The sequence below is a fragment of the Salvelinus fontinalis genome, chromosome 19 (assembly GCF_029448725.1).
Source record: "Salvelinus fontinalis isolate EN_2023a chromosome 19, ASM2944872v1, whole genome shotgun sequence".
Classification (NCBI taxonomy): Eukaryota; Metazoa; Chordata; class Actinopteri; order Salmoniformes; family Salmonidae; genus Salvelinus; species Salvelinus fontinalis.
Window position 1 is genome coordinate 48153016 of NC_074683.1, and position 20678 is coordinate 48173693.

The 20678-nt window shown below is 42.4% G+C and overlaps 1 protein-coding gene across 1 annotated transcript in view; it reads left to right on the forward strand.

Moving 5' to 3' along the window:
* LOC129816880 (exportin-4-like) overlaps positions 1–14691 on the forward strand; it is a 52150-nt gene extending 37459 nt beyond the window's left edge. Inside the window, exons 15-22 of the mRNA XM_055871845.1 lie at positions 1767–1936; positions 2122–2296; positions 10509–10802; positions 10959–11148; positions 12483–12598; positions 12720–12968; positions 13075–13167; positions 13295–14691. Coding sequence (XP_055727820.1) covers positions 1767–1936; positions 2122–2296; positions 10509–10802; positions 10959–11148; positions 12483–12598; positions 12720–12968; positions 13075–13167; positions 13295–13492 — 1485 coding nt within the window. The 3' untranslated portion in view covers positions 13493–14691. The remainder of the gene's footprint in view (positions 1–1766; positions 1937–2121; positions 2297–10508; positions 10803–10958; positions 11149–12482; positions 12599–12719; positions 12969–13074; positions 13168–13294) is intronic.
* The last annotated feature ends 5987 nt before the right edge of the window (positions 14692–20678 follow it).

The window sequence follows — 20678 nt, forward strand, 5'->3', positions numbered from 1 at the left end:
ACAGTGAAAATAGGTTTAGAAATGTTTGCAAATTTAGAAAAAGTAAAAAAACATATCTTATTTACATAAGTATTCAGACCCTTTGCTATGAGACTCGAATTTGAGCTCCAGTGCATCCTGTTTCCATTGATCATCCTTGAGCAGTTTCTACAACTTGTGGTAAATTCTCAGTGCTAGAGGAATCACTACAGACACCCTGGTTCGAATCCAAGCAGTATCACAACCGGCCGTGATTGGGAGTCCCATAGGGCGGCACGCAATTGGCCCAGCGTTGTCCGGGTTTGGCCGGTGTAGTAGGCAGTCATTGTAAATAAGAATTTGTTCCTAAGTGACTTGCATAGTTAAATAAAGGTTAAATTAAAAATAACATTTTTAAAAAGTAGCTTTTTCCTCCTAACATTACAGGATTGTTTCATTAGGTATTTGTAACATTTTAATTTTCACTTTATGATGATGATCGGTACCTGTTAGTGGTAGTTTTGTAATTTTACATTTGGTAATAAAAAAAAATATACTCTACCGTTAAAAAGTTTGGGGTCACTTAGAAATGTCCTTGTTTTTGAAAGAAAAGCAAATTTTTCGTCCATTAAAATAACATCAAATTGATCAGAAACACAGTGTAGATGTTGAAAATGACTATTGTAGCTGGAAACGGCAGATTTTTGATGGAATATCTACATTGGCGTACAGAGGTCATTTATCAGCAACCACCACTCCTGTGTTCCAATGCCACGTTGTGTTAGCTAATCAAAGTTTATCATTTTAAAAGGCTAATTGATCATTAGAAAACCCTTTTGCAATTATGTTAGCACAGTTGAAAACTGTTCTGATTAAAGAAGCAATAAAACTGGCCGCCTTTAGACTAGTTGAGTATCTGGAGCATCAGCATTTGTGGGTTTGATTACAGGCTCAAAATGGCCAGAAACAAAAAACAGTTCGGGATTTTTTTCCTTAACGTTAAAGATCACAATTTTTTTGAAACGTTCACAACACCAGACACCACCGTCTGATTTGTCTTAATGTGGTCGTCCATAATAACACTTCTCACTCCAACCCTCTGAGGGTGAAGGCCCTATAACATGGTGCGGCAGGTAGCCTAGTGGTTAGAGCGTTGGGCCAGTAACCGGAAGGTTGCTCGATCGAATCCCAAAGCTGACAAGGTAAAAATCTGTCATTCTGACCCTGAACAAGGCAGTTAACCCATTGTTCCTAGGCTGTCATTGTAAATAAGAATTTGTTCTTTACTGACTTGCCTAGTTAAAAAAAGTTTAAATAAAACAATAACACTGGCATGGTAATGGACTTGGCATGGATTTGACAGATGGCTTGACGGATGACTTCATAAATAGTCTTTGTGACATTCACTGATGAGGAGGCGGCCACTGGACACTTGAGGTGAAAATGCCAGGGATTGTCCTCCATCACTGTCTACAGTAGCTAAGCTCTGAGAGCTCTCTTGAGTGTTCTTAAAGTATCCCTGTAAAGCCCTCCTTGTAGAGTTCTGTCATGTTTACACCACCAGTGTAATTTCACCTTAACACCAGTGTACTCTCTGGAAGTGTGTCTTGTAAAACCGGGTTCGCTGTGGGTCTTGGCATGGTGTGGAGCAGTGCAGTATACCACTGGACTGGACCGTGCAGGCAGTTGACTGACATCAGCTGCCATGGCTATTTATGATGTGATCTGTTCAAGTGTTGCAGTGATTTTCACCTATGCCTCAAACCATTTCACACCTATCTTTCTCACTCTTTTCATCCCTCCTTCAGGTCAGTATACCCCTGAGCACTGCGTTTGGGGCCGACACGGAGGGGGCCCAGTGGATTGTGGGATACCTGCTGGAGAAAGTGATCAACAACCTGTCTGTGTGGAGCTCTGAACCTGAACTGGCTAACGACACGGTGGAGCTACTGGTCTGTCTGGTGGAGAAGAGGGAGAGGTCCGACACTGACTTATGTATCCCAACTTGAACAATGCACACACAAACATCTAGTTAGCAAATGAGCCTAAACGTTGGTGCTTGAAACAATTACCCCTTGTGGTGGAGTGATAGTAGATGAGAAAATGTATCTCACCAATGATTATCACATGCCAACAAACCTTTCTCCATCCCTCCTCTCTCAGGGCCAACATAGTGGTGCAGTGTGAGAACTGGTGGAACTTAGCAAAGCAGTTTGCCAGCCGCAGCCCTCCCCTGGACCTGCTCTCCAGCTCAGTACAAAGGACCCTGATGAAGGCCCTGGTTCTGGGGGGCTTCGCACACATGGACTCAGACACCAAGCAGCAATACTGGACCGAGGTAGGGAATCCTATAGAACCCCAAAGAACACAAAGCCTGCCTATTTCTAAAATGTATCTTATTAAAATGTGATTTTAAACCTAACCATACTGATAACCTTAAGCCTAACCTTACATTTAAATTAAGACCAAAAATACAAATTGTTTTCATGAATTTTTACAATCTGCCCATTTGGATTTTGTGTCCGTGGTAACTCTTGGAAACCCTACCAAACAGTGCTCACCTTACTGCTGTCCCCCACCCACTCAGCAACGATGGTATTAATTAATGATGTTTTAGGTACTGTTGTGTGCCTCCATGTTGTCAGTATGTACTTCATGTCCCACATCTCATCAATGTGATGACTTGTTGCAGTAATGTATGACAGTGTGTTCAGACGTCCAACAATCTGTTAACGCCATGTATTGTGTTTGAGAGCTTACGCTTTGTACTTGCAGAGCAATAATTGTAATATTTCTTCATCTGGGCCGTCAGTTTTTCAACATGGCATCTTGTATTCTGGTTCTAGATATGCCATTAGGGCAAGTTTCCCCAACTGGTGGCCCGCGGGACGAATTTGGCCCGCGGGTGATTTCTGTTAACTCGAAATGACACAACGACAAGGTTCCAATTTAACAAAGTTTACTATACCGTATGAACACACTCAAAGGCAGCCATTACACTCAAGGCTAGGTCCATCGACAACCAGACTCCCTGCGCAGGCGCACTCTTGACTTAGTGATAGCCCCGTAATAACAGAAATATAGGGATACTTAAAACATGAACTTAACAATCTCCCCCTTTTCTTTAAAGACAAATAAAACATCAACAACATAATTAAATATCCAAGTATTATTCAAGATCCCATTACAAATGGGTTGTGTGACAGTTTTTATTTGTATTACTCAAGCTGCCGCTTTCCATTACTGAGAGCCTGTAGGAGCACAAGACCGGATGCTCCTTTTTAGTCAGACAGTCAGCAAGCTGTTCCTTTGTGGTCGACCACAGAATCCGCTGGATTCTCTGTGCTTGAATAAGTTCCTAGATGCTGTTAATCTTGAAGTATTTTCTCTGTGACAGACTTGGTTGACTTCCCAGCATCAACTAATGAGTAGTTGTCAGTGACACAAACTACAGGTGGAAAGTGCCGTTTTGTCCCACCAGTGTTAAGCTCTGAGAACAGAGTTGCAAGAAAGATAGCATTGTCAATTCCATCCGCAAGAGCAAGGGTTTCTCCAGCAAGTGTGCTTCGGACGACCCTTCTGATCCTTTTTGACTGCCAACAGATAGGTGAGAATCTTCCTCCTTCACCCATTAACACGATTAGATGTCCACCTTTTGTGCCTCCATCTGTAAGGTTCCCTAGCGAAGCATCACTGAAGACAACTAGTTTCAAAGAGTCATCTTATCCAACATGCTGAAACTTTAAAATCACTTGTAGTGATTTCAGTTTACGAACAACTTTGTTTGCCTCATGAATGGTTTGTACAGTGGCGTGTTTTGTGTTAGATGCCAAGTTGCAACCATCAAACCAGGTCTACTCTGTCTCGCAGCCCATAAAATTTGTCCTATCTTTGACCTCAATTGACCAGCTTCAATTCCACATAGAGGGGAATTCCTTTGTACGGCTCTTGAAGAATCCATGTGGATGGGTTGAAGATTCTTGATATAGCTCTCCTGTTGCATCAGTATTTTTCCATCAACTGTAATAAACTCTATGTCAACATAACAAAAATGATCATGCTCCTCACGGCCAACCTAGAAAACAGCTTTGAGGTGTGGAATCACAGTTGAAGCAAAGTTTTGTGAGCCACCCCAGATAAAGTCATCAACATGACAGGCAAGTACTCCAGTCACATTGCAGTCTTGATCAAGCCAATAGAAGACTGCAGGATCCACTTGTGACATTTTTGTATTCAGCATTGTTGCCTTGACTTTGTTGTACCAGTAGAGTGATGCATCTGCCAGTCCATACACACACTTTTTTAGTTTCCACAGTGTTTTTTCGCTTTTAGCTTCAGGCGGAGGTCGGATGTGAATGTCCCTTGACAGCTCTGTTCCCTGCAAAAATGCAGATTTGATGTCTATGGAATTAAGTTTCCATTTTTTCTGGCAGATCACTGACATCAGCAATCTGAGTGACTCTGAGGCGCTTGTCGGTGAGTCTTTTGGGCGTTCTTTAGCAGCCAGCTCCTCAAAACCTCTAGCTACTAGACGTGCTTTAGGCACTATTCCAGTTAAGGATTCTTTAAGGGTACACACCTTGTTGAGACACATTTTTGGCCAATATCTTTGACTTCCTCAAACACTCCATTTTTCCTTCAATTACTGAGCTCATCTAGCTTAGCTGAGTCAAATGACACGTCCTTTGTTTCAAGTACATCATAATTTTGAATGTCATTCTGTTTTTCTCGATTTTCCATTGGTTCAATTCTGATATTATCTACAAGTGACAGGTCAGCTGACCCTGTTGTACCAGAAAGTGTAGCTGGTTCAGAGTACTGCAAGTTGTACCAGTTCTTGTGTTTTGCTTTTCCTGCTCGTTCAATGACGGTTGCTGTATGTGAAATACCCCTTTCTCTGTTCATGTATTTAACAGTTTGTCCAGTATTCAGATTGGAACAACCATGTTCTCTTAACACATGTGGCTGTTGTTGAATGTTTTCCTCATTTGAACGCTCAACAGTATTACCTGTGGCATGGTTCATTTCCTGTGTCAGTTTCGGTGTCCATATCATTGGATGCGACATCTGGTAGGTTTGTGTCTGTTACTGTGTCCTTTTTGTCATTTTCATTAGGAGACTGATTCTCAGCAACAGCCCCTCTATCTTGTTGATCATTTACTTTCCACAATCTTGAGTGATGCACCCTGACAATGATGCCTCCTTGCCTCACAAATATCACCACACCATCTTGACCAATGACTACTCCCGGTCCTTTCCACTCTTGACAGTCAACTCGTTTGTAGTTTACTTTGTTTCCAGTTTCGTACTTATCAAATCTAATTTATTTATATAGCCCTTCGTACATCAGCTGATATCTCAAAGTGCTGTACAGAAACCCAGCCTAAATCCCAAACAGCAAGCAATGCAGGTGTAGAAGCACGGTGGCTAGGAAAAACTCCCTAGAAAGGCCAAAACCTAGGAAGAAACCTAGAGAGGAACCAGGCTATGAGGGGTGGCCAGTCCTCTTCTGGCTGTGCCGGGTGGAGATTATAACAGAACATGGCCAAGATGTTCAAATGTTCATAAATGACCAGCATGGTCAAATAATAATAATCACAGTAGTTGTCGAGGGTGCAGCACCTCAGGAGTAAATGTCAGTTGGCTTTTCATAGCCGATCATTAAGAGTATCTCTACCGCTCCTGCGGTCTCTAGAGAGTTGAAAACAGCAGGTCTGGGACAGGTAGCACATCCGGTGAACAGGTCAGGGTTCCATAGCCGCAGGCAGAACAGTTGAAACTGGAGCAGCAGCATGGCCAGGTGGACTGGGGACAGCAAGGAGTCATCATGTCAGGTCGTCCTGAGGCATGGTCCTAGGGCTCAGGTCCTCCGAGAGAAAGAAAGAGTGAAGGAGAGAATTAGAGAGAGCATACTTAAATTCACACCGGATAAGACAGAAGTACTCCAGATATAACAAACTGACCCTAGCCCCCCGACACATAAACTAATGCAGCATAAATACTGGAGGCTGAGACAGGAGGGGTCAAGAGACACTGTGGCCCCATCCAATGATACCCCCGGACAGGGCCAAACAGTCTGACTTATCATCATTATTCCCTAAACTGCTGAGTAACTTCTGAAGTCTGTCAACTGTAGCATGTCTAAACTGTTTGTAAAGCTTTAACAATACTTTGTGTTTTTCTTTAGTTTTCATGTTCTCTGTGACTGTCAGAATCTCATTTTTGCATGGACTCTGTGTGATGTCTTTGTCTAAAATGTTTACACAATAGTGGCCTGAGGTAGTAAGTTCAAGAGTCACTGGTTGTTTAAACATCACTGCCTTGTCATTTTTTATGTCTAGTACAGCCCCTGCCTTCTTGAGGGAAGCTTTGCTTAATAGTAAGGGGATATCTGTAGGGACCACCTCTGTTTCAATGTGACACTTAGTCTGACCAATTTTTGCTGGTATCTTAACTCTCTTGGTAGAATGGACAATTCTCCCATCTCCAAATTTGAAAGCTCTGTTGCTTGGTGTGTCAATCATATTTTGTACTTCTTTCATATTTAGTTCACTGACATAGCTATCAAGCCATTTTGCACCACACACTGTCCGTGTACATGCAGTATCAATCACCGCAGATCCTAAGGATTCAACTATAAAAATCTCAGTATCAGAAGCAGATTCATTTGAAAACAGTGTATTGTTACACTGCTCTATCTCTGTGTTTACATTTTCCTCTGTTAGTTTAACTTGTTCATTTTTATGAGGACAGTCTTTAACCCAATGGTAAGTGCTTTGACAAATAGCACATTTTGATCTCCTTCCATATTTGTCCAGTGGATTTGTGCCGGGAAATGGCGCCCTCTTCTGGTTGTCTTGAGAACGTGACTTGTTGGCGCCTTTTCTCTGCTGCTCAGTGTAATATGCTGTGTCACTCACTTGCATTCCATCTGTTACAGACGTCTTTTCACCAAAAAATAATTTTTAGTGCCGACTTCATTGATGCAAAAGTCTGCACAGTACAAGCAGTCAAAGCCAACTGTTTCTCCCTACCATCTAGTCAGGCAGTATCTAGCAACTTGAAAGCTAACACTGCATCCGGAAGAACCATGTCGTGCTTGCGCATCCTATTGTACCTCTGTTGGAAATCAATTATGTAGTCCGTCATTGCAACCGAAATATCTCTCGTAACACTGTCAAAGTTTGAATATGCCTCGTAGGCACGGTCTTCCTCTTCTTTAAGAAATACAGAATCTAGTGCTGTGATCAAAGTTCCCATACCGTCATCCTTGTTCAAATCCGCAACGGATATTTCCAGTGCTGTATCTCTCACTCTTCCCTCGAGCGATAATACCACCGCAAATGCTTGCTTTTTCACGTCCAGATTAGTAACCTGTGTCCAGATTGCAAATTCATTTTTCCAACTTTCGTACGACCTCTTCTCGTCGAAGCGAGGTGGCACATTGTGGTTATTAGCCATCCTCTGCTACCAATGTTAACTCAAAATGACACAACGACAAGGTTCCAGTTAAACAAAGTTTACTATACCGTATGAACACACTCAAAGGCAGCCATTACACTCAAGGCTAGGTCCATCGACAACCAGACTCCCTGCGCAGGCACACTCTTGACTGAGTGATAGCCCCGTAATAACAGAAATATAGGGATACTTAAAACATGAACTTAACAATTTCATTTGGCCCCCCTTGTTTTGAGTTCCCAAATGTTTTCTTTTTTTATGTAGACTAAAAACACCAGCAAATCAGCTCCAAGTGATTTTTTTTAAATTTTGGAATTTTGTTCCAAAGTATTCCCACACAAGACATATGTGATTGTATACAAATGTAAGCAAGGTTTGAAATTCATCTCTGTTTGGGCTTCTTGCGGTCAATTTGTAATTGAGTTGTTGAAGTTGGAAATTTACATACACCTTAGCCAAATACATTTAAACTCAGTTTTTCACAATTCCTGACATTTAATCCTAGTAAACATTTCTGTCTTAGGTCAGTTAGGATCACCACTTTTATTTTAAGAATGTGAAATGTCAGAATAATAGTAGTGATTTATTTCAGCTTTTATTCATTTCATCACATTCCCAGTGGGTCAGTAGTTTACATACACACTATTAGTATTTGGTAGCATTGCCTTCAAATTGTTTAACTTGGGTCAAACGTTTTGGCTAGCCTTCCACAAGCTTCCCACAATAAGTTGGGTGAATTTTGTCCCATTCCTCCTGACAGAGCTGGTGTAACTGAGTCAGGTTTGTAGGCCTCCTTGCTCGCATACGCCTTTTCAGTTCTGCCCAAAAATGTTCTATAGGATTGAGGTCAGAGCTTTGTGATGGGCACTTCAATACCTTGACTTTGTTGCCCTTAAGCCATTTTGCCACAGCTTTGGAAGTATGCTTGGGGTCATTGTCCATTTGGAAGACCCATTTGCGACCAAGCTTTAACTTCCTGACTGAGGTCTTGAGATGTTGCTTCAATATATCCACATAATTTTCCTACCTCATGATGCTATCTATTTTGTGAAGTGCACCAGTCCCTCCTGCAGCAAAGCACCCCCAAAACATGATGCTGCCATCCCAGTGCTTCACTGTTGGGATGGTGTTCTTCGGCTTGCAAGCCTCCCCTTTCTCCTCCAAACATAACGATGGTCATTTTGACCAAATAGTTCTATTTTTGTTTCATCAGACCAGAGGACATTTCTCCAAGAAGTACGATCTTTGTCCCCTTGTGCAGTTGCAAACCGTAGTCTGGCTTGTTTATGGCGGTTTTGGAGCAGTGGCTTCTTCTTTGCTGAGCGGCCTTTCAGGTTATGTCGATATAGGACTTGTTTTACTGTGGATATAGATACTTTTGTACCTGTTTCCTCCAGCATCTTCACAAGGTCCTTTGCTGTTGTTCTGGGATTGATTTGCACTTTTTGCACAAAAGTACATTTATCTCTAGGAGACAGAACGCGTCTCCTTCCTGACGGCTGCATGGTCCCATGGTGTTTATACTTGCGTACTATTGTTTGTACAGATGAACGTGGTACCTTCAGGCGTTTCGAAATTGCTCCCAAGGATGAACCAGACTTGTGGGGGTCTACAATTTTATTTCTGTGGTTTTGACTGATTTCTTTTGATTTTCCCATGATGTCAAGCAAAGAGGCACGGAGTTTGAAGGTAGGCCTTGAAATACATCCACAGGTACACCTCCAATTGACTCAAATGATGTCAATTAGCCTATCAGAAGCTTCTAAAGCCATGACATAATTTTCTGGAATCTTCCAAGCTGTTTAAAGGCAGTCAACTTAGTGTATGTAAACTTTTGACCCATTGGAATTGTGTATAAGTGAAATAATCTGTCTGTAAACAATTGTTGGAAAAATGACTTGTGTCATGCACAAAGTAGATGTCCTAACTGACTTGCAAAAACTGTAGTTTGTTAACAAGAAATTTGTGGAGTGGTTAGAAAACGAGTTTTAATGACTCCAACCTAAGTGTATGTGAAATTCCGACTTCAACTGTATGTTCTGGCCCCCTGACCATCCGCTCAAGAAAAAAATTGGTCCTCGGCTCAATCTAGTTGATGATCCCTGCATTAGGGTATTGAAGACCGACATCCTCTACCATTTAACAATGGCTGATTATCAATTGCAGTCATTTCTGTAATCAGCGCTGTGATTTTCTCACTCCGCCCATAATCTCACTGCTGATAGAAATGGTTTGGCTCTCACAGTGCCTCTTTCAGCATTGCACCTGTACTGCCACTGTAGCTCAATTCTGCCTCGCAAAGTTTGCATTTCATCACCTTCTCATTTAACTTCTCAAAGTTCTGCCATACAGAACTTCGCAGCTGCCGCTTCCCTGTCTCACTCTCTTCCATTTTTACAACTGTTAACGACTATCTGCAAATCATTTTTTTCTTCTAAGCGTTACCGATCCCAAATTCGTTTAAACGTCACACCCCTACATGGAACCCCCCCACTCTGAATCCCTGAATGGAACTATCTTGCGCACACACGCCTTTCCAAGGACCCAGAGAAATGGAGCTATAACTTAAAGCTCTCAAGTGTAATTTCCCTTCAGATTTTCTCTATATAGGCTCTCTTTCCCATAGACTTTAGTTGGTAACAAGTTGTGAGATCAAATGTCTTTTCCCTACTATGGTGATTCTATTTAACCACTCTCCCTATAGACTTCAGTAGTAACAAACGGCGAAGCCAAATGATTTAGCCAAAACCATTAGACCTCCCTAGAGTATATGGTTAGATAATGATCCTCATAATGATCTTGAAGGCCATTCTATAGTAATGCAAGACGACTCCAAAGCCATTAGTAGAGATGTATGAGTGAGACGGCAGCTGTCCTGCCTTCAGCTGCTGTGACCAGTGTGTACAGTACAGTAGCCCATTCAAGAAGAGGTGGGAATGAAAATAGCATGCAGCTGATCTTTGTCTCTTCTTCCCTGCTCTCCTTCTTTGGGGGTTGGGTCCAGGTTACTGTAAAGCACTTTGTGACAAATGTTGTTGATTGATCACCTCTCTCCCCCTTCCTTCCTCCCTCCCTTTCTCCTTCTCCAGGTGTTGCACCCCCTCCAGCAGCGCTTCCTCAACCTGATCAACCAGGAGAACTTTCCTCAGATCTGTCAGGAGGAGAGTGTGAAGCGGGAGATCGTTGCCACCCTGGAGGCTCTATGTGGCATCGCCGAGGCAACGCAGATCGACAACGTGGCGTCTCTCTTCAGCTTCCTCATGGACTTCCTGTCCAGTTGCATCGGCCTGATGGAGGTGTACCGCAACACGCCCGAGACGATCAACCTCATCATTGAAGTGTTCGTGGAGGTCGCCCACAAACAGATCTGCTACCTTGGAGAGGTGAAGATAGCAAAAACACTTAATCGCTTTAATAATAACTACACACTTAGAATTACAAATCCCTATACTTGTATTATGTGTAGAGCAATGTAATCGAATATGGGGCTTCCACTGGAAAGAGTTAACAGCCACCTCTTCTCCCTCTCTGACCCCCAGTCTAAGTCTATGAAGCTGTACGAGGTGTGCCTGACACTGCTGCAGGTCTACTCTAAGAACAACCTGGGCAGGAAGAGGGCTGATGTGGCTGCTGAGGAGGACCAGTACCAGGACCTGCTGCTCATCATGGAGCTGCTCACCAACCTGCTCTCTAAGGAGTTCATTGACTTCTCAGACACAGGTGTGGACGGTGGGTGTGTGTACATCTCCACCATCCCCAATGACATCAGTCTGCATTTATGTATGATACTTTAAGTTCATAGTTAGTTATCAATACTTAGCAAATGTTATTGATCACATACACATATTTAGCAGATGTTATTGCGGGTGTAGCGAAATACCTGTGTTCCTAGCTCTTAGGCAGTGCAGTAATATCTAACAATACACACATATAAAAGTAAAATAATGGAATTAAGAAATATATAAATTAGGACAAGCAATGTTGGAGTGGCATTGACTAAATTCAGTATATACATATGAGATGAGTAAAGCAGTATGTAAACATTAAAGTGACTAGTGTTCCATTATTAAAGTGGCCAGTGATTATATGTACATAGAGCAGCAGCCTCTAAGGTGCAGGGCTGAGTAACCAACCAGGTGGTAGCCGGCTAGTGATTTCTATTTAACAGTCTGATGGCCTTGATAGATAGCTGTTTTTCAGTCCCTGCTTTGATGCACCTGTACTGACCTCGCCTTCTGGATGATAGCAGGGTGAACAGGCCGTGTCTCAGGTGGTTGTTGTCCTTGATGATCTTTTTGGCCTTCCTGTGACATCGGGTGCTGTAGGTGTCCTGGAGGGCAGGCAGTGTGCCTCCGGTGATGCGTTGGGCAGACCGCACCACCCTCTAGAGAGCCCTGCAGTTGCAAATACCAGGCGGTGATACAGCCCAACAGGATGCTCTCAATTGTGCATCTGGAAAAGTTTCTGAGGGTCTTAGGGGCTAAGCTGTAGGTACTGTTGAGCCTTCTTCACCACATTGTCTGTGTGGGTGGATCATTTCAGATTGTCAGTGACGTGTACACCGAGGAACTTGAAGCTTTCCACCTTCTCCACTGCGGTCCCGTCGATGTTTATAGGGATGCGCTCACGCTGCTTTTTCCTGAAGTCCACGATCAGCTCCTTTGTTTTGACATTGAGGGAGAGGTGGTTTTCCTGGCACCACTCTGCCTCCCTGTAGGCTGTCTCGTCATTGTTGGTAATCAGGCGTACTACTGTTGTGTCGTCTGCAAACTTGATGATTTGAGTTGGAGGCGTGTGTGGCCACGCAGTCAAGAGTGAACAGGGAGTACAGAAGGGGGCTGAGCACGCACCCTTGTCGGGCCCGTGTTGAGGATAAGTTAATTGGAGGTGTTTCCTACTTTCACCACCTGGGGGTGGCCCGTCAGGAAGTCCAGGACCCAGTTGTATAGGGTGGATTTCAGGCCCTGAGCTTGATGAGCTTGGTGGGTACTATGTTGTTGAAGGTTGAGCTATAGTCAACTTACAGAATCCTTTGGTTTGTGTGTGTGTTGATGGTGGAACAGATGAAGTTTTCCGGGAGCAGGGTTCAGGAGCGGCAGGTCGGTCGGTGTCGGCTGCAGACGTAGTTCTGTTTGGGGTCAACATCATTCTGCCTCTCATGTCTCAGGACCTACTCAAGGTAAGACCCAGGGCCCAGTCTCAATACTTAAACAATGCTTCTTCCTTCCTCAAAGTAATCACTGATGTACATTGTCACTGTACTACAAACTGTTGTTAAACTGGTTTGTCTGTGTTTTCAGTTCCCGTCTCTGTGTAACCAGTATTACAAGCTTATCACGTTCATCTGTGAGATCTTCCCTGAGAAGATCCCCCAGTTACCAGAGGAGCTGTTTAAGAGTCTCATGTACTCCCTAGAGCTGGGCATGACATCCATGAGTTCAGAGGTCAGCCAGCTGTGTCTGGAGGCTCTGTCTCCCCTGGCCGAGCAGTGTGCCAAGACCCAGGAGAAAGACACGCCCCTCTTCATCGCCACACGCCACTTCCTCAAGGTGAGACACCCCCTCCTGGGATTTCCTCCTAACTACAAGGTCTGCTTCATTCCATTATGCTCAAAAAGAGGAAATGTTTTGTAATGGAAAATCTCTCCCTCTCTAGTTGGTGTTTGACATGCTGGTACTGCAAAAACACAACACAGAGATCACAGTGGCAGCGGGAGAAGCTCTCTATACACTAGTGTGCCTGCATCAAGTGAGTATCCTTTGTTTTTAAACTTCCTGCACACATGCATCTCATTCTTTTTATTGGCTCTGGTGATCTGGATGTTGTACCTCCTGTCGGCCTCATATGATGATGTCATTTCCTATTCTCTCTCCAGGTGGAGTACCAGGAGCTGGTGGAGTCTCTGCTTGCCACCCAGAGAGACGCCGTCATCTACCAGAGACTGGCCGACGCCTTCAACAAGCTGACAGCCAGCAGCACGCCGCCCAGCATGGACCGCAAGCAGAAGGTGGCCTTCCTCAAGAGTCTGGAGGAGTTTGTGTCCAATGTAGGGGGGCTACTTTGTGTCAAATAACTATTAGCTCCCCTCCCTCCTACCCCCTCTACATCCAACCCGCTCACAGATGATCTACCTACCTACCTTGACCACATCTGACCAAGCCAAACCATTGAGAAGACGGACAGACTGAGCTGATGAGCTGCACTGTTAGACTGTGTGGAAAAGAATAGGTGAGGTTGAGACACTGACGGGAGCTGTGGTGTGGCCTGGACTAGGGTGTGGTTTGGGCAGGTTCACACCCGCTCCTCCCCCTAACCCCTCCTTTTTCCTCAAAGGCCCCCAGCGCAAACATACAGTGGCTTCGGGGATTAAGATTTGGTGGTGGGGGGGTCAGAGAGGGATGGACTTGCCCGCTCTACCCCTCTGTCCCATCATCCAATCATTGTTTACGTTTGCCAGTGGGAGGGTTGGGATGAACACAGGAGGTGCCAATCTGTTCTGAGAACGCTATGCCCCTCCCTCTCTCCCCATGCCCATACCCTCTCTCCCCTCCCAGAGTGCCTTGGTTTTCTTATTTGTGTCGACTCCAGTGTGTCTGTGTGGCCAAGCTGAGAGGTGTCTTACAGCAACAACTGTGCCTGTCACACACACCAAAAACACAGTGGAAGCACACACACACACACACACACATCTCCATGACCACGAGAGGCTAGATCCCACCACCTTCAGGTTGCTGAACCTGTTAACTGGACAAAAAAACGATTCACTTCGTCATCAAGGGTGTATATATGTTTTCCAAAAAAAAGTGGGGGAAATTTTAAAACAATGACTGAAAAGTTTTTATAAGATGGCAGAGGAGCTGAAATTTTATGGTTATGATCACTTGAAGAAAAAGGGGGCAAGTTTGAAAACTTTGGATTTTGTTTTGATTTCTTTATTGTTCTAGATTGTAATTTTATTCTCTGCCACCCTTTTGTCTCAGTCCGGACTGCCCACAGCCAATATCCAGAAAATTGGAGGCCTTAGGAAGTTTGAGCCCCTGAAGTTCTGTCTAGTTATATTTTTCTATGTCACAGCCACTATCTCCATTTCAAAACACACTGAATGGAAGCAATAACAAACCAAAAAAGGAACCGAGCCACTTGTTGTAACCATGACATTTGAGGTGGACTCGCTGCCCTTCCTCTGTTTAGACCACTACCCTGGTTATTTTGGAATGCCTGACTGAATTGTATTGAAATGTAAAAGTGTACATAAACTTATTATATAAAATATGGAGTTGTTTTTCCTCTTCTGTATAAAGTTTTTTTCCTCAATGTCCTGTTCTACAGAATATGCAAACAAGTTCCACACATGAAACCCAAAATTGCTTTCAATATCTCTGAAAAAAAAGAAATTTGAAATTATTTTCAGAAAATGACATTTACAATAGTAAATGTGGTGTGCTTGCTAGTGTTGAAGTATTTATGGTTATGAAATGGTAGTAATAGTTTTTGTAGGCTGTTTGTTATAGGACCTACTTTAAGGTGGTTATAGTGGGCTAGTATAGTAGGCTAGAGTACACTATCATAAACCATATGTTTTAAAGCTCTCAAAATGTTTTATTTGGAATATTCGGAATGTTTGTGGCAGCGATATCAGTTTAGAATGTTGAAGATTGCATTCCGCCATTAAAATGTATGGGATACAACACGCTTTATAGTTTGAAGTAGGAATGGTAGAAAACCTGTGAAGCCATTAAGTTGAGTCAGTCTGCACATGTGAATATTGAGGTGGTCTCTGTAGGTGACATGCACTAAGAATAATCAATGGTGAATACACATTTAGCCTTTGAAGTCTGGAGCGTCTATGCTAATTTGAAAGTAATAGTTCAATAATGGAATCAAATCTTTTGACCTTCAATGTAAGTTGTTAGTTTTTACATGTCAAAGTTGGTTTGGAGTTTGTACCTTAACAGTTCAACACAAGTGGTGAATCCAAATACTTATGTAGCTTTATACTAAAAAATGTAAGCTGTATACAAGCACACCATTCCAGACCAGTCTGCACGTTTTATAGTTTAAATGGCATTTCCATCTTCCAACAGTTGCAGACTAGTGACGACCAGAATTTTCCCCATTAAAGTATATGGCCCCTGAAATGCATTGGGATTTCTAATATGGTTATAATGTGAAAAGTATAAGTAGTATCCCAAAAATGTTTTACAAGCACACTGACAATCATCAGTACCAGTGCCCGTCTGCACGTGTTAAAGGTGTAATTCACCATTTTAAAAGGATGTTAGATGGTTCCTCACCCTGAAAGTAGTCTATGGGCCAGGATAAACTATAATCCATTGTTCAGTTTTCTTTAAACAGCCACTACAAACTTTAGCCACCACAACACAAGCTAGCAATCAATTGAAGTGATGGGGGCATATGAGCATGTTTTTTTAAAGTTGCCAAATCACCTTAAGTAACATCAAACCAAATACGGAGTTTGTTTGAATAGATTTTCAGTGATTTGAAATTATCACTTCCATTGATTGTTAGCATGTGGTGGCTAATGTTAGCTTTAGTTTGTAGTGGCTGTTTAAAGACAACTGAACCATGGACTACAGTTTCTCAGGGGGAGGGACCATCTAACATTGAGTTGTAAAATAGTGAACTACTCCTTTAAAGTGAAAGTTATTTAAAATTGTTACATGGAGAAAATCGGACCTCCCTGAAATGAAAACGTATGGCCCTCCCTTCAGCAAAATATATTTAACCTAGTCCTCCCTGAACTGTTAAAAGTGACCTTCCCCTATATATTAAACAATAATTAAGTGGATAGAGAACATGCCTACCACTTATCCTCACTTCTTGGACAGACCTGAGCCATATGAAGTTTTAGAAACTCTTTATCCTGTAAGCATTACATGGCAACGCAGGAATTTTGATAGCGCTGTGGGCCAGAAGGTTGTTGGTTCACAGACCACCATGGACAAACGAGTAAGGGTGGAAAAATACAATTCTAGTCATTTTATACTTTTTTAATACCACACAAATTACAGGCTAAGAATGAACATAGATATGACTGTGTTCATCTTATCTCCAACACCAAATCAGTGTGTCCTGTTTGCAACGAAACTGTCCCTGTTTGCAAATAAATAAGTCTAACACGGAACACAAACCGGCTGCTCCATCGTGCATACATTTCTTTTGTCCCCCTACACCAAATGTGATCACGACACGCAGGTTAAAATATCAAAACAAACTCTGAACCAATTACATTAATTTGGGGATAGGTCGAAAAGCCTTAAACATGTATGGCAATTTAGCTAGCTAGCTTGGACTTGCTAGCTAATTTGTCTTATTTAGCTAGCTTGCTGTTGCTAGCTAATTTGTCCTGGGATATAAACATTGAGTTGTTATTTTACCTGAAATGCACAAGGTCCTCTACTCCGACAATTAATCAACACATAAAACGGTCAACCGAATCGTTTCTAGTCATCTCTCCTCCTTCCAGGCTTTTTCATCTTTGAACTTATATGGTGATTGGCATCTAAACTTTCATAGTATTACCACAACGACCGGCAACAAAGTTCGTATTTCAATCACCCACGTGGGTATAACCAATGAGGAGATGGCACGTGGGTACCTGCTTCTATAAACCAATGAGGAGATGGGAGAGGCAGGACTTGCAAAGAAACCTAAATCAATTTGGTCCAATAAACGTAAGCTTAATATGTGGCTGTCCATGGTTCTGATTTATGTGTCTGCGTTCGTGCAAGTAGAAAAACATATTGACTCAACCTACTTGTAGAGGAACGCCAATGCCATCCTCGTCTCTTTCATGCGCGCTGGCTTCCCTTGCCATATTATGCTCGCGCGCATCAACGAGCACTGTAAGTCCCACCACACCCATCTCGTAGGTTTTTAGGAGCATATACCCACGTGGGTGATTGAAAGATGAGCTGTGGTCCACACTCCAGTCCAGTTGGGTGTAATGTGCCTTAAAGTTGGTTGCCAACTGACAAAGTCCACAGAAGACTACTACTACTACTACTAAAGATATTATATGTAGCACATGCCATGATGGAGAAAAGTGTCAGTCAAACGGACTGTCTTGTGTATTTTTTATATATATATATTTTTCTACTTTCTACCTCTTTTTCTCCCCAATTTTGTGATATCCTATTGGTAGTTACAGTCTTGTCCCATCACTGCAACTCCCGTACGGACTCGGGAGAGGCGAATGTCGGGAGCCATGCATCCTCCAAAATATGACCCTGCCAATGCCACACTGCTTCTTGACACAATGCTCGCTAAACGCGGAAGCCAGTAATGAGAGATTGGAAACCCTAATTGGTCTACATGGACAAGTTCTTGCCTGGTTTAGATCTTATCTGTCGGAAAGATATATTTCGTCTTTGTGGACGGTTCCGTTTTAGGACCGCTATTGTTTTCACTATATATTCTACCTCTTGGTAACGTCATTCGGAAACAGAACTTTCACCGCTATGCGGACGACACACAGCTGTACATTTTGATTAAACATGGCGAAGCCTTAAAATTGCCTGTACTGGAAGCCTGTGTTTCAGACATAAGGAAGTGGATGGTGGCAAATGTTTTCATTTTAAACTCGGACAAAACAGAGACGCTAGTTCTTGGTTCCAAGAAACAAAGTGATCTGCTGTTGGATCTGACAATCTTGATGGTACAGTCGTCTCAAATAAAACTGTGAAGGACCTCTGCGTTACTCTGGACCCTGATCTCTCTTTTGACAAACATATTAAGAATATTTCAAGGACAGCTTTTTTCCATCTTCAGAATATTGCAAAGATCTTAACCTTTTTGTCCAAAAATGATGGACGAAAGCTAATATTTTGTCACTTCTAGATTAGACTACTGCAATGCTCTACTCTCTGGCTACCCAGATAACACTAAATAAACTTCAGTTACTGCTAAACACGGTTGCTAGAATCTTTCCTAGAACGATAAAATTTGATCATATTACTCCAAATCTAGTCTTCCTGTTAAGGCTAGGGCTGATTTCAAGGTTTTACTGCTAACCTACAAAGCGTTAACCTACAAAGCATTTCTCCGATTTGGTCCTGCCGTACATATAGTTGAAGTTGGAAGTTTACGTATACTTTAGCCAAATACATTTCAACTCAGTTGTTCACAATTCCTGACATCTAATCATAGTAAAAAGTTCTTGTCTTAGGTCAGTTAGGATCACCACTTTATTTTAAGAATGTGAAATGTCAGAATAATAGTAGAGAGAACGATTTATTTCAGCTTTTATTTCTTTCATCACATTCCCAGTGGGTCAGAAGTTTAGTAAAGTAAAGAAATAAAACAGTTTGAAAATTAGAGTAGCAAGGCTATATACAGACACCGGTTAGTCAGGCTTATTGAGGTAGTATGTACATGTAGGTATGGTTAAAGTGACTATGCATATATGATGAACAGAGTAGCAGTAGCGTAAAAAGAGGGGTTGGCGGGTGGAGGGACACAATGCAGATAGCACGATTAGCCAATGTGCGGGAGCACCGGTTGGTCGGGCCAATTGAGGTAGTATGTAAATTAATGTATAGTTAAAGTGACTATGCATATAAGATAAACAGAGAGTAGCAGCAGCGTAAAAGAGGGGTTGGGCGGGCACACAATGCAAATAGTCCGGGTAACCATTTGGTTACCTGTTCAGGAGTCTTATGGCTTGGGGGTAAAAACTGTTGAGGAGCCTTTTTGTCCTAGACTTGGCACTCTTGGCACATCCTGACAGATGTCTTGAGATTGCTTCAATATATCCACATCATTTTCCTACCTCATGATGCCATCTATTTTGTGAAGTGCACCAGTCCCTCCTGCAGCAAAGCACCCCCACAACATGATGCTGCCACACCAGTGCTTCACGGTTGGGATGGTGGTCTTCGGCTTGCAAGTCTCACCCTTTTTCCTCCAAACATAACGATGGTCATTAAGGCCAAACAGTTTTATTTTTGTTTCATCAGACCAGAGGACATTTCTCAAAAAACTACGATCTTTGTCCCAATGTGCAGTTGCAAACCGTAGTCTGGCTTTTTTATGGCGGTTTTGGAGCAGTGGCTTCTTCCTTGCCGAGCGGCCTTTCAGGTTATGTCGATATAGGACTCGTTTTACTGTGGATATAGATACTTTTGTACCTGTTTCCTCCAGCATCTTCACAAGGTCCTTTGCTGTTGTTCTGGGATTGATTTACACTTTTCGCACCAAAGTACATTTATCTCTAGGAGACAGAACGTGTCTCCTTCCTGAGCGGTATGACGGCTGTGTGGTCCCATGGTGTTTATACTTGCGTACTATTGTTTGTACAGATGAACGTGGTACCTTCAGACGTTTGACTCAGACGTTTGACGTTTGACTCAAACGCTCCAATTGACTCAAATTATGTCAATTAGCCTATCAGAAGCTTCTAAAACCATGACATAATTTTCTGGAATTTTCCAAGCTGTTTAAAGGCAGTCAACTTAGTGTATGTAAACTTCTGACTCACTGGAATTGTGATACAGTGAATTATAAATGAAATTATCTGTCTGTAAACAATTGTTGGAAAAATGATTTGTGTCATGCACAAAGTAGATGTCCTAACCGACTTGCCAAAACTATAGTTTGTTTACAATAAATGTGTGGAGTGGTTGAAAAACAAGTTTTAAGGACTCCAACCTAAGTGTATGTAAATTTCCGACTTCAACTGTATCTACTCGTCAAATCAAATTTTATTTGTCACATGCCCCAAATTCAACAGGTGTAGACCTTACCGTGAAATGTTTACTTACAAGCCCTTAACCAACAATGCAGTTCAAGAAAATATTTACTAAATAAACAAATATAAAACATTTAGTTAAATAATACAATAAAATAATGAGAAATCTTTATACAGGGGGTACCGGTACCGAGTCAATTTGCGGGGTTACAGGTTAGTCGAGGTAATTTGTACATGTAGGTGGGGTAAAATGACTATGCACAGATAATAAACAGTGAGTAGCAGCAGTGTAAAAACAAAAGGGGGGGAGGGGTCAATGTAAATAGTCAGGGTGGCCATTTGATTAATTGTTCAGCAGTCTTATGGCTTGGGGGTAGAAGCTGTTAACTTCTCTAGGGTAGGGGGCAGCATTTTCACGTTTGGATGAAAAACATACCCAAATTCAACTGCCAGTTACTCATCGCCAGGAGATAAGATATGCATATTATTAGTAGATTTGGATAGAAAACACTCTGAATTTTCTAAAACTGTTTGAATCATATCTGTGAGT